This window comes from Cibotium barometz, chromosome 33, assembly GCF_041138505.1.
Source record: "Cibotium barometz isolate CiBa-2024 chromosome 33, ASM4113850v1, whole genome shotgun sequence".
Classification (NCBI taxonomy): Eukaryota; Viridiplantae; Streptophyta; class Polypodiopsida; order Cyatheales; family Cibotiaceae; genus Cibotium; species Cibotium barometz.
Window position 1 is genome coordinate 7,960,732 of NC_141078.1, and position 15,164 is coordinate 7,975,895.

Here is a 15,164-nt window from a genome sequence, read left to right on the forward strand (position 1 = left end):
AAATATTATAGAAAAAAAAATTGCTATTTTTATTCAATGTTTACTATTTTATAATAAAGAAACTGACTTTACTATTTTATAATAAAGAAACTGACTTTACTATTTTATGATGGAATTAGGTTTATAGCAAGAATGGTAGAGACACGTAGTTTGAGGCGTCCTCTTCAGACCATTTCCTTGAATGCTCCAAGGAAAAGAAGAAGAAATGAAAAAATAAAATGTGCACAGGAGTCAAGGGATAGTGAACCTCATTGTTGTGATGCAAGGATGCATAATGTTAGCTGTAATACCGGTGATGTATTGATGCAAGAGACTTATAGGATTCCTGCAGAAAACGATACCTTTTGTGCACAAAGACAAGTAGCAAAAGAAACTTTGATGTGTTTACCTCAATCTAGCACTAAGAGGTCTCAAATTGTGGGTGGTCGAGATAAAAGGATATCTAACAAGAGTGCTAGAAGTGTTCGCCGTGAAATTGCTAGGAATAGGACTCTTTTGAAAGAAATAACAAGGGAAATGGCAAGTGGAGTTTATTCAGGGATATCACTGGTTGAAAGTTTGAGACTTACAAGAAGGTACCGTCGCTTCATCGCTAGAAATAGGACCTCTTATAATGCAGCTAGAAGAGTAAATGAGGGTAATGCAATTACAATGTGTTCCTTTTTTGCCCATGAAGAGAGAGAAGTACCATTTGCTAATACAATAAGAAGGGAGAGTATCGAAGAAATTCCCTCTTATGTATTTGAAAAAAGAAAGGGAGGAATTTTGTCTATCCTCCATGAACTCCCGCCCGTACAAGGTACACATGCAGCTACTTGGCCTTTGGTATATTCGTGCACTTTAAGTCACTCATTAGGAGGGATGACACATGAGTGTCGGTTTTGTGGAGCACAGTTATGGGCAAGTGAAAAGAAGATGAGTTGTGGACAAGTTCTTGGCAAATATTGTTGTAAACATGGGCGTGTGTCTGTTCCTTCACTTGCTGAACCACCTGAGCCATTAAGATCTCTTTTGATTGGTAGTGACACTACAAGTAAAAAATTTCGAGAAAACATCAGGGCTTATAATAGTGTGTTGGCTTTTTCATCATTGGGTGCACAAATAGATGACTCTCTCTTTCACAATAGTAGTGTCTATACTTTCAAGGTGCATGGGACTGTTTATCATCGGATTGGGTCCTTGGTCCCCAATAATATGTACAATCCTAAGCCACAGTTTGCACAGTTGTATGTGTTTGATACTGAGCATGAATTACAAAATCGACTAGGTGTCATGAATGGATTGGAATCCACAACCCTAGAAGCACTTCAATCGATGATGCACACTTCTAATCCATTTGCACAAGCTTTTAAGTATGTGGGAAGAATGTTGAGTGACAATCCAAGTTTGGATTTGAAAATGACTATATGTGAGACGAAATCCACATCTAGGCAGTACTCAATGCCAACAGCTTCCGAGATTGCTGGTATCATGATTGGTCAAGGTGATGATCATAATGTTGGTCGTCGTGATATTTTATTGCATACTCGAGAAGGCACATGCAAACACATCTCTAATTTGCATAGGTGCTATATGCCTCTTTTGTACGTCATGTTATTTCCAAGAGGGGAGGATGGATGGCACTTGAGAATCCCTTATGCTGATGCACAAGTGAGTGCATTGAGAAATGGTCATTGTGTGACTCAACGACAATACTATGCTTATCGATTGCAAATTCGCCCAGATACAAATGCATGCTTGCTACGTGGTGGAAGGTTGTTGCAACAGTTTATGGTTGATGCCTATTGCAGTGTTGAAGAGTCACGATTATCTTGGCTACGCCATAATCAAAAAATTTTGCGTTCAGAGGTTTATAGTGGTTTAGCAGACATGCTTCATGTGGAAGGAAGTGGAAGTGGTATTGTAGGAAGGACAGTGGGAAGTAGAATAGTGTTACCTTCCAGTTTTACGGGTGGGCCACGACAAATGTATCAACTTTATCAGGATGCCATGGCAATTGTTCGTTCAAAGGGCAAGCCCGATTTATTCATTACTTTCACCTGTAACCCAAAGTGGCCAGAGGTATTAGATGCTTTACTCCCGGGGCAAAGTGCATGTGACCGACCTGATTTGACTACTAGAGTATTTCACCAAAAACATTCAGATATGATGAAAAATATCGTGAAGAAGGACCTCTTTGGTAAGGTGATTGGATATGTGAGTGTCATTGAGTTCCAAAAAAGAGGATTGCCTCATTCACACACGTTATTGATCTTGGATAGTGTCCATAAACCTAAGACTCTCCAAGACTATGACAGATTAGTATGTGCCGAATTACCTGACAAGCAAATGTTTCCTGCTCTGCATGATGTCGTGTTGCATTGCAATATCCATGGGCCCTGTGGGCCATTTAATCCAAGTGCAATTTGTATGGATAAAGGGAAATGCACAAGGAACTATCCACGAGCTTTTGCACAAGAGACTACTGTGGATGAGAGTGGTTACCCCGTGTATATGCGTCGAAATGATGGAAGAACTGTGGCATTGAAAAAGTGTAATGTTGATAATAGATGGGTTGTGCCATATAACCCTTATCTTTCAATCACATATAATGCTCATGTAAATGTGGAAATATGCTCAACAATATCAGTAGTGAAATATCTTTACAAGTACATATACAAGGGGCATGACAGAGCAACAATAAGATTTAGCACTGTACAAGGTGGGGATGTTAATGCTGCTTGCATAGTCGATGAGATTCAGAGGTATTTGGATGCACGTTACGTCTCTGCATCAGAGGCATGTTGGAGACTCTTTGAGTATGATTTACACAATGAGAAGCCTGATGTGCAATGGTTGCAGGTACACTTAGATGGGGGTCATAATGTTATCTTCAGAGATGATGATAATATTGCAGATGTTTTTCAGAGGGAAAATGTAGGCAAGACTACTATGACTGAATGGTTCACCTGTAATCAACAACATCCTGAAGCAAACAATACATTGTATAGTGATTTCCCTCAACAATGGGTTTGGAACTCCAGGTTGAAGAAATGGACCAAAAGAAAGATTGGAAACACTATAGGGCGCATGTACTTTGTAGCTCCTTTGGCAGGTGAGGCATACTATGTTCGCCTACTTCTTACAATATGTAAAGGATCTAAGTCATTTGAAGATTTGCGTTCGCTCAATGGTCACATCTATCCTTCTTTCAAGGCAGCTTGCATTGCCAGAGGGATACTGGAAGATGATTCTGAATGGGTTGCATGTATCATTAGGAACTCAATGGAGTCTTCTTGGGCCCTTTTATTTGGCAGTTTAAGGGAGTCAAACCTTTTCTCTTAAGAAGGAACGTTTTCTAATTAGAAGCTTCAAAACGGCTACTTTATTCGAATTTGAATTTTGGGGGGAAAATGGAATTTAAAATCTAGCGGATAAAACCATATCATGTAACATATCTATGGAAAGCTCTTGATGCGTAGATCACGGATTTATAATCTCCGCTCAAATCGGAGCTTGTATGTAGAAGTTATGGAGGTCCGAAAATTGTAAAATTGCCCCCTCCCCTTTTTGGGGAAAAAAGTGCACCCTTTGACCACTCTTACACCTCTCTTACAAACCATTGGTTTTTGCTTACATGGCGGGCTCCTATTTGTCAAAAAGTTAAATGTTTCCATAACCTCATGGCAAATTAAAGGGCCCAAAAAGACTCCATTGAGTTCCTAATGGGAGGAAGCATCATCTATGCAAAATGCCTTGCAGTTGAGATGTCTTTTTGGTACTATATTGCTATTTTGTGAGCCTTCCTGTCCAGGAATATTGTGGAAGAGATTTCGAGAAGAAATGATAGAAGATTTTCTATACCAGTTATCGAGAAGCAGGGGTCAGTTTTTTGGTATTGAAAAATTAGCTGAAACTCATGCACTACTACATTTGGAAGAAATTCTTCGTGCTCAGAGACGGACATTGGCAGATTTTGAAGGGATGCCTGAACTAAACAGAACTGATTTGGAAGTCTTGGGTGAAAATACATTGCTTTTGGAAGAGAGATCTTTTGATACTGTGGAACAATATAACCTGTCAAGTGCTATGGAGTTAACTTTAACAGATAGCCAGCGTGTTGCTTTCGATGCTGTAATGCATGCAATTGTGACAGATGCAGGTGACATTTTTTTCCTGGATGGTCCGGGGGGATCGGGCAAGACCTATTTGTATAATTGCTTGCTTGCGCGAGTACGTGGACAAGGGTATGTTGCTTTGGCCACTACATCGTCAGGTATTGCTTCCCTACTCTTGGCGAATGGACGTACTGCACATTCTAGATTCAAGATACCTCTGGAGCTAAACAATTCTTCAACTTGCAAAATCCCTGTACATGGACAACTTGCTGAGGTTTTGAGAGTTTGTAAGCTCATTATTTGGGATGAGGCTCCAATGATTCATCGTTATGCTTTTGAAGCATTGGATAGGAGCTTACAAGATGTATTATTCTCAGATAAGCCATTTGTAGTAATGGGAGGAGATTTTAGACAAATCTTGCCTGTTATTATGAAGGGAAGACGTGAGGATATTGTTAATGCAGCATTGTGTCGTTCCTTTCTATGGAACTCTATCAAAGTTCTAAAGTTAGCTGGAAATATGCGTATTCAATCAAGCAATGCTAATGGATGCAATGAGTTTAAACAGTGGGTCATGAATATTGGGAATGGAGTGGATTGTAGCAATGATAATACGATGGTGACACTACCAAGTAATATGGTCTTGCAAAGATCGAGTCTTAAAGACTTGGTACATTGGGTATACTCTGAATTGGCTATCACTACGACATATGCTTCATACTTTAGTGAGCGTGCTATTCTTGCTCCGATAAATAGTCAAGTGGATATTATGAATAAGACAGCTTTGGATGCAATGCCTGGTGAGCCTAAGGAATATTTCAGTGCAGATTCGATTCTTGAAAATGATGAAAATTCATTCCTGTATTCCACAGAATTTTTGAACACAATCGACCTTCGGGGCGGATATCCACCTCACTGCTTGGTTTTAAAGTTAGAAGCTCCTGTTATTTTGCTTCGTAACTTGGATCCAAGACATGGACTCTGTAATGGTATGCGGATGATATGTAAGGCCTTTCACTCTAAAGTCTTGGAGACTGAAATCATCACTGGTACTAAAGTTGGTGAAAGAGTATTTCTTCCACGGATTACCTTTATATGCAGCGAGGCCCAACTACCATTCACCATGAGGAGGAGACAGTTTCCCGTGCGGCTGGCATTTGGCATGTCAATAAACAAATCACAAGGCCGAACCCTAAATGTCTTGGGGTTGTATTTGGTGACTCCAGTGTTTACTCATGGACAACTGTATGTTGCGTTGTCACGAGCACGGTCTCCTCATGCTGTTAAGGTGTTACTTGAGGATAACGCTAATGTGGAGTGTTCATTTGATGATCTTCAAAGTTATACACCTACAACAAACAATATTGTTTATAAGGAGGTCTTAATGACTTCAGAGTGACAAGTCAGGTTTCTTATTTAAGTTCTGCAATTTGATTAATTTTGTTGTGATTTCTTTTTTTATACATATTTGTCCATGGTAAAAGTACCTATTTTTGTTGTGATTTCTTTTTTTATACATATTTGTCCATGGTAAAAGTACCTATTTTTGTTGTTTATGTTTTGACAGACATGTCTAAGATTACCTTTACATTGGACATGCCTTTGTCGAGGATAGTACGTGAGTTTTTCTCTATATTTGCTTAACTTTTCTTGATTACAAAGTATGGAACATGACATTCTATACTAATGTCTATCTGTATACAGAGCCACCGCTATGGTCAGCTCCTATTACTGCAGGTCACGTAGCAGGGATTATGATTGATGCTTATAGGGATGGGTAAGTATAAGTGTAATTGTTAGGCATTGTATGAATATTTTTTGAACCTATATATAAATAATTGTATAACCTATTTGTTATGCTTTGATTTTAGGATATTACATGACATTGATACGTTTATGGTAAGAGTTGTCGACGAAGGCATTGAGATGTACGGGATTGGTGTTCCTGATGAGGAGTGGGGTGTGTATTTGTTTTGGAGAGAGATGGACAGATGCTTTGCATCATTTGAGGGGTATTCAGTACCCGATGAGTGGTTATTTCTTACATCCATCATGGCCATTGGTATTCGTTATGCGTTTTATACTAGAGCTCCTCATGTACCATCGACTCGATGTTCTATTGTGCGAGGTAATTTTGATTATGTTTTTCTATTATAAGATTTTTTTGAGATTTTATTTATCGATGTGTCGTTATGTGCAGATTTGATTTATCATTGTTTCGTTTGTGCAGGTCCTTTGCATTCATCGTTAGTAGAGCATGTACGGGATGGATCACCGCTTTACAATAGAGAGCGTATTGTGATGAGGAGACAATTGAATGATCCTTCTCACAAGAGAAGAATTCAATTTGTTGACTCTGACATTACTGACTAAGAATACGTATTTTGTGGTGCATTTTGAGAATATGTAATATTGGTCCTTTTTTGCATCTTTGTATGCTACATTACTATGATATTTTTGTTTTCGCCATAAATCTACGAGACATGGATGTTATTTTGAGATATGTATATATAAAGTCATTTGAAATAATGTATTGTGTTTACTTAAAACATGACCTAAATTGGAGAAACTGAGTTTATTTTTTCTAGAACTCTACCTGTCGACCGCAGCAACGCGCGGGTCCAATACTTGTGTAATAATTAAAAGTTTATAGACATTATTGTACATTAGAGTTATAAATGGAAGTTATGAATGCAGAGATAATAACGAAATTATTTAGTGATATACCTAAGAAAATCATATATATTCCATATCAAGATATGTTAGAGAGAGAGAGAGAGAGAGAGAGAGAGAGAGAGAGAGAGAGAGAGAGAGAGAGAGAGAGAGTTAGAAAGAGAGAAAAAGCTAGAGAGAGTTAGACAGTTAGAGAGAGAGAGAGAGAGAGAGAGAGAGAGAGAGAGAGAGAGAGAGAGAGAGAAAGCTAGATAGAGTTAGAGAGAGAGATAAAGAGAGAGAGAGAGAGAGAGAGAGAGAGAGAGAGAGAGAGAGAGGGGGACGGAGTTAGAGAGAGAGGATGTGTGTGTGTGTGGGCTCTGGAGAGAGAGAAAGAAATAGGTTACAAGGGGAGAGAGTTAGAGAGATTTAGAGAGAGTATTAGAGAGATAAAAATTAAGCGAGAGATAGAGAGAGAAAAAGTTAGAGAGAGCAAGAGAGAGTTAGAGAGAATAAGAGAGAATAAGAGAGAGGCAGGGAGTTATATATGTATGTATGTATGTATATATATATATATATATATATATATGTATGTATGTATGTATGTATATATATATATATATATGTATGTATGTATATGTGTGTGTGTGTGTGTGTGTGTGTGTGTGTGTGTGTGTGTATATAAAGCCATTTTGTTTTGTTTTAAATGGAAAAATTAAAAATGAGCCTTTCTTTAAGGAGGGGAGAATGAAGAGAGAGAGAAAAAGAGGGGGACATAGAAAGTAGAATTAGTTTTAAAGAAACGTTTTTGATTTTGTTTTAAAGAGAAAAATAGAAAACATCCACACAGAGAGAGAGAGAGAGAGAGAGAGAGAGAGAGAGAGAGAGAGAGAAGGGTAGAAGGTGGAAGGTGGGTCTGTGCCACTCGTCCTCTTTGCAAATTTAAGTTATGAGTATGGTTCAACTAAGTGATATTTTGTACTCCAAAATATCATATTATTGATCCAGATAGGGGGGATTTTTTCTTTTTCTTGTGCACAACATCAATATGTGTGACGATAATATGATGGTATCAATTGCCATGTGCTGAGTGCTTGCAGAGCTCCTTTTTATCTTGCATGTCTCAGTTTCTTGAAACAAATACTATGCATGTGGAGGGGAAGAAGCCCATACAGATCTTGGATCTCAAAGTGCACCACGCACTAGGGTTTCCGATTGACGGGGCAATAGGCACAAACATGAAGCCTAGGGTGGTGGAAGAGATCCTGAAAACAAGCAACATGCACTACGTGAAGGATGTGGCAAATGAGAATCGGTGAGAATAGTTTGTCTTCTTCTTACACAGAATGTAAAGTTCATAAGAAAGCCAGAAGATATGTTGAAGAAAAACTACAGGCTACTCAAAGCAGCAGAAGCAGGAGAAAAGATCAACTGGGTTTCCATCTCTATAAAGAGAATTTGGCAAAGAGAGTAGGCACATGGGCCAAGGAAAAAAAACCAACGGTGGTGTATGCACACCTAAGAGCCATTGCACAGGCTACCAGTTCCGTGGATCTCAGGTCGTCTAGAGACTCCTATGCAGAACGACAACACTTCGAAGCTGGAGAATCCTCGAAGCCCACTATAGTAGCTTTCAGTTCTTTTGAAGATGATGTAGATGATGAGGAGAAATGGCAAAAAATTTCCTAGAAGGCCAACAATAAGAGAAAGCTCGGGGTAGATGAAGAGCTGTTGCTTGATCCAGAAGAGATGAAAAAGTTAAAAGCAGAAGAACAAAGGAAAAGACAACCAGAAGAGAGATAGAAGCACGAAGCCATTTTGTAGAAGCACAAAAAGAAGAAAAAGCTAGAATAAGAGAAAAGAAAAAAGGAGGAAGAAGAAAAGAGAAGGAAGGAGGTGGAAGAAAGAAAGAAGAGAGAAGGAGAACATCAAAAAAGAGAGAAGAAGAAGCTCAAAAAAGAGAGAAGAAGAAAGAAAGAAGAGAGAAGGAGAACATCAAAAAAGAGTGAAGAAGAAGCTCAAAAAAGAAAGATGTCTGCAGGGGCTAAGCTTTTAATACCACTGGAACTTCGGCCTTGGGTGGCCTTTGTGCATGGAGAAGCCTTTGTGGGACTATTCAAGGTTGTTGATTCTCACATTAGACCAATACATAGATACCATGCTAGCCAGAGTGCCAAGCAGTCAAATATAGAGTGCCAGAAAGAAGAAAAATCCAAACATAAAGAGCAAAAGAGAGCTAAAGCTATAGCATTTGCAAATGCAAAGAAGAGGGAAATAGAAGATTGGAAACATGCAAACATTGCAAGGAAACATGAGGGTCAACAAACAAAACTTGAGAAGCATCTTAGAGTTGTACTTTAAGAGGGATGCAACAATGACGTCCATTGATTTGCCACATTGCATTCACCAAATGAGAAGGCGCAAAACTTTAAGAGGGGGCTGGCTTGAACAATGACATCCATGGATTTGCCCACATTGCATGCACCAAATGATCAAAAAATTGTATATAAATTCAAGCACAGAGAAGTTGTGTATAAATTCAAGCACATGGATATGCAAAGAAACCATGTAAAACTGTAATCGAAATTGAATCTCACATGATTATGAAAATGAAAGCAAACGAATAACTAGATACAGTGTGTAAATTAGCGAGGACATTTTTTGAGTGATTTGTGAGTGAGCAACAGCCTCACCTTGGCCACACTTCCATCTCTTCCTATTGGGTTCGTGCATTTACGTTGGGAGTTTGCTGAGGGGCACATGGCGGGCTACCAAGTTTTCATGGTAGGTAGTACATGGTGAGGTGCCATTTGGTCCACGTTGTAGGCCAAATGGCCCTAACGAACCCTTGTAGATTTGAAGGACACGTGTTGGCGAGTCATGCATACACTCGAAGGGCTGTTTTCTATCAAGAAAACGTGTGACCGAGCCCTTAGCATGGGCGTCTTGATTAAATGGGCCTCCCAGGAACCAGGCGCCCCTTTAGCTTAGAGCTCTTTGCATAGACGAGAGCGTGGCCAAAGCTTTACCGTTCTTTCGAGAGACTAGAGTGCCACTGTGATCTGTGTGGCCTTGCATTTACGAGGAGTAATCATCATTCGGTAGGGGGGTTGCATGTTATGATGTTGTAAGTCGTCTCGATGGAAGAGTAAACCAGCGCAAAAATGCTCAAAACGTGACAAGGTGTAGCTAAAACCCTCGTGAGAAGCTGCCAAAGCCGTGTGTGTATTGCTAGCTTCGTGGAATTCTTCTGAATCTTCATTTTAAAGTGTTTTGGTTCTACTGTGCAAGCTGTAGGTCGACAGATGGCTGCAGAGTTTCGTGTTCGGTTCCTGGTGAACAAAGCTACTGAGAAGATCCTGTACATGGAAGCGGGGAAGGAGTTTGTGGATGTGCTGCTGAGCTTTCTCCAGCTGCCGGTAGCTACGATGTTGAACGTGCTCTCCACAAAAGTAGGCGCTGCGGGGCGCCCTGAGATCGGGAGTATCGGCAATGTGTACGAGAGCTTGTGCAAGCTGAGCGACTCTAGTCTGCTGGTGCCTAAGGCCAGCTTGACCAACCCGCCTTCTGCTTCACCGCTGAGCACCTCCAGTGCAAAGCTTCTTCTGCCAAGCAGCTGCACTGTTGCCCCAGCCTGCTCTGGGGTGTACAGATGCAGGCAGCATAAGCAGTCGGTTTCACTTGTGTTTGGTGAGAAGTGCCCTTACTGCTCCGACCCAATGAATCAGGCGGTGACTGTTGTGGGCGCACAGCCGTCGGCTGCTGCAAGAGGGTACGTGAAGGACTACCTGTCTTTCATCGTTACGGACGACCTCACCATCATGCCTTCCTCCACCATTGAGAGCATCGTCCTGCTCAGCAAGCTCAAGGTCGACAAAATTTCGGACGTCGACAGTTTCGAGACATCCTTCACCGCAGACAAGGCAAGACCCAACTGCTCTTTGTCATGTCTCTTCTAGTTGTTGCAGGTACGTTGATATTTTGCTGACCTCCTTTGGCCCCCCGCTCAGGCTATGGAGTTGCTCAAGGTCTCCTTGAGCTCCCAAACAGCTCTTACCTGCGTCTTCGGTGCCAGAGTTCCGCAGCCATCCCCAAAGCCCACCTGCGTCTTCGGTGCTGCTATCAAGAAGTAGCTCTCGCGCTGCTATCTGTGCCTCGCTAATATCGCTACATATCGTAAAGTTCCTTGGGCTTTTCAAATGGTTTGGCGGTGCGGTGAAAAATGGTTCTATTAATATTTGAATGAAATATTTTGCGCTATAACCTAAGGTGGGCAGTGGCTAGCATAAGTTTACTTATTGCATGCAACGAATCTTTTTGTCTTTTCTATCTTGAAATTATATGATATACTCCTGAAGGCACTTACCTTACGCATTCAAATCTATGTGTTTTACACTACCTCTGAACCTCTATGACCCAACACTTGCAATCCTGTATTTTTGCATCAGCATTTCAAATGTTCTGGAGTGGGTGTGCATATTATTTGGTGTACATAACATTCAACTCATCAAGGATAGTCTCAACACTTCTGGTTAAACATTATAGTTGGAGGAGTAAATTCTTTGGTTTCCTCTTGCATTTGGCAACACACATTTTTGCATTTGGCTTATTTATTAAGCTTTATACATATAACTTATGTATTAAGCATTAAGCCACTACAAGAGATTCATTGTTTTTCGACGCTTAGTTTTCACGTCTGGTCGCGTTGTCAATATGTGCATCGAAATAGGCGTCGAAATATGTGTGGGAAAATGCGTCGAAATAAGTATGAAAAAAGTCGTCGGAATAACAGTCAAATTTTTTTTTAGTTTTATATATAATATTTGCTAGTTTCCATCTTGGGGTGTGTTTTAGCTTTCTCTTTCTACCTCTTTGTAAGCATGTGTCTATGAGAGAGAGAGAGAGATGATGAGAGAGAAAGAGAGAGAGAGAGAGAGAGAGAGGGGGGGGGAGCCGAGGGAGAGAGGAGGGTATAACTTCCATCACGCTGTTTGAAGGAGAAAAAATGCTAGCTCCTCCTCCTCATCCTAAGGTGAAATTAAGAAAGTTCTCTATTTTATAATGAAATTAAAGTTCATTAATTTGCTCGTCTGCGCAACGAGATCCATGGCTCTAAATAAATCTATTTCTAAAAATGCTCCATCATTGTTGTCAATTGGTGGAACCAATTGTCTTGTAGTAGTAGAAGGTAATTCATCTATGTTGTCATCCTCTTCTAGCTCTAGCATGAGAGCTGTCGATGCATCATGATCATACTCGATTTGAATTTTTTCTTTTGGATTATCTCTAATGTTTGTTTTTCGTTCAAGATATATTTGCTCAATGAGTATACCTTCATCCGATCCTAATCCCGTGTGAGCCTCATCTACTTCCTCAACTAGTATGTCTTCTTGTTCTTCTTGTTGTTCAATAGGTGCTAGTGGTGTATGCTCAACTATCACATGATCTGGGGGGAGTTCCTCAGCATCTAGCAAACAGACAACTGCTATTTTCACCTCTTCAAATATTTGTTTTTCACATGGATTTATTTGGACCACATAAGAACCATTTATGATTTGTCGAGTCTTCCACAAAGACGACTTGCTCACAGTGCTCTGGTAGCACAAATGTGTCCCTTTGGTCAGTCCATATCTTTGTGCGGTCTACTTGAAGAAATTCATACTTGTCTTTGCGTAGTTACTTGCGTTCCTTGAGTTACCAACTTGAACCATTTCACATCAAAAATGAACATATCAAACTTTCTGAATCCAACCTTGATAATATCTTGGATTGTTCTACAATAATCTAGTATGCCTACTTCAGTATTGCCATCACTTGCACTTGAACAACTTTCTTGCATGAAACTAGCCTTCACACCAAATCAAATGTTGTTCTCTTTTTATTTATTCCTTTTACTCAAAAGTGATGTCCGCGTGACCAAATTGTCCCAAACTTAGGATACTGCAAGCACAATAAATAAGTACTTTTATTGTATAAATTCACGAAAGCACAACATAAAAGATAATGCGTAGATATCTCTAACTCACATACATGAAAATCACAACCATATGCAAGCTCCTCCTCCTCATCACTTATTGATTCACCATTGCGTTTAGCTTGTAGTATGGTTTACTCGAGCCATTTATTAGAAGGAAAGTTTGAAAGAAGTACAAGTTCTGTTAGGTACGGTAGTGTGCGGGTTGTTCGACTCCTCCTAAAACTCAAACGAGCTTGGTCTCTTTCAGCCTTCACCAAGTTATATCTTTCGATCCATTTCTCCATAACATGTGAGTTTAAGATGTAAAATTTATTGATCTTCTCACGCAATGCTACATCCATTCTACATCCATTGTTCTCACAAGGCCTTTCTCTTGTGGCTCTTCCCTAACTAGTCAATCATCTTCTTCTTGTGTCCATAATCTTGGCATATCGGGATCAGACGTACTGAAAAATTCAGTTATATATACAAGTGATTCTTGAACAAGCCATCCCACTGCCATACTACCTTCGGGACGAGCTCTTTTTGAGACGAATAAATCCTTTAAGTGTCTTCAGAAATCTCTCCAAGAAAAACATCCATTGGCTATGGACAACCCCAGCCACCACAGCAACTTCATCAACCACATGAACTAGAAAGTGCAATTGAATGGTTAAAATACTTGTTGGAAAGTATCACTACAAGACAATGCTGCCATACGCGTTTTATATACGCGATAAATTGCGGGCGCATGTATGGTTGCGCATGTATTTGAATAGTATCGAACGCGTGTATTTTGGCATTTAAATTCGCGTGTATGTTGACATCTATCAGTGCGTGTATAAGCGCGTGTATATACACGTAATTATACACGCATTAATACACGCATCAATACACGCTTTATTAAGAAAAACTAAATTCCTTTACAAAATTAAAAACTATTTTCTTTAAACCATCTCATAGTACATTACAGTATATATTATTACACAATCCCACTACATGCATTTACAACAATGAAATATATTCAAAAATAAATCATGAGATGATAATTAAAAGACAACACATACAATAGAAATGTCATCAATTTAGAACGATACAGTGACGGATTGGTTAGGGTTCGATCTCATCTTCAATAAGATCCATCCTTGCCATACGATCAACATCAATATCCATTTGATCAATTTGTAAGGCTACGATTAAATTTATTCCACTATCGATATTCTGTCCATTGATAATGGTATCGATGTCCTGATCATCCTCATCAACATCACCATCATCCTCAATGGTAGGGTCATTCTCATGATCATGAGAAATGGCACGCTCATCCTCATTATCATGATCATCTCTTATTTCTTGATCATCGATCACATCTTCATTGGCATGTTCAACATCATCTTCATTGCGGCTTGTTACATCCTCCATATGCTCCATATCAGTGAATGTATTATATATCACTTTGGAACGTGGTGCAATAGGGATGACGTACCACCATTTATGGTAGCCGAAAAAATATGGTAGCCGAAAAAAAATGGAGTACCTAGTACCTACACAAGGGATTGCTCTATGTGACCTTTAATCCAATTAGAGACTACACAAAACAAGATTGAAAAACATTACTATACCTGTTCATGCCATCTGGAGGAAGAATATTTGTAGACTCCCAAATACGCTTCCAATCTTTTGCACGAAGTGTTTGTGGAGGAATGTTACTCTTACTAGCAACATATTTAGGATGATCTGAGGGGAGAAATCGATGATGATTATCGAATATGGTCTTACACAAACCGTCAGCATACTCATGTACTAACGAAGGGCCACAAACAGGACATGCATGTTTACCCGATGTTTTCAAACCTGTTAAAATATAAATAAAAGTTAGAATAATAAAGTCAATATTTATAATTAATATAGCCAATAGTATTAGAGTAGGGAGGTAATTAGAATTCTTACCAGAACAATCGCTGTATCCTGAAAAGTCATGCATTGTCCACATCAACACTGCTTTTAAGTCGAAGTGTCGAGAGGAGGGAGGCCTACTAATGTCCACCACCACTGCAACACCTCTCCATAGTTCCTCCAACTCATCAATCAACGGTTCGAGATAAACATCCATATGCTTGACTTTATGTTTCCCTGGAATTAGAAGGGATAACATAAGATGTCACTTCTTGATCGCCATTGATAGTGGAAGGTTGTAATTCACCAACATAACTAGCCACACGTTGTATGCGGTGCTTTTGAAACCAAATGGATTCACTCCATCCATACCTAGGCCAAGTCTCAAGTTTCTGGGCTCTGTTTTAAAGCTGGGCCACTCATCTTCAATATGCTTCCAAGCAGGAGTGTCTGCGGGAATTCTCCACATGCCACCATCCGATCGATGTGAGGAATGCCATGACATGAGCTCTGCTATGGATTTGCACTTGAACATGTGTTTGATGCGAGGAATTATAGGAAAG

General features: G+C 39.8%; 1 protein-coding gene across 1 annotated transcript; it reads left to right on the forward strand.

Moving 5' to 3' along the window:
• Positions 1-10,072: 10,072 nt before the first annotated feature.
• Positions 10,073-10,882, forward strand: LOC147619260 (uncharacterized). The gene is made up of 2 exons (XM_086773416.1): positions 10,073-10,672; positions 10,760-10,882. Exons 1-2 carry the CDS (start codon positions 10,115-10,117, stop codon positions 10,880-10,882), a joined length of 681 nt encoding a protein of 226 aa, XP_086629542.1. The 5' UTR covers positions 10,073-10,114.
• The last annotated feature ends 4,282 nt before the right edge of the window (positions 10,883-15,164 follow it).

Coding starts and splice junctions, on each gene's coding strand:
- LOC147619260 (XM_086773416.1), top strand. CDS start 10,115: ATGGAAGCGGGGAAGGAGTTTGTGGATGTGCTGCTGAGCTTTCTCCAG. Junction 10,673..10,759: donor CATCCTTCACCGCAGACAAG/GCAAGACCCAAC, acceptor CCCCCCGCTCAG/GCTATGGAGTTGCTCAAGGT.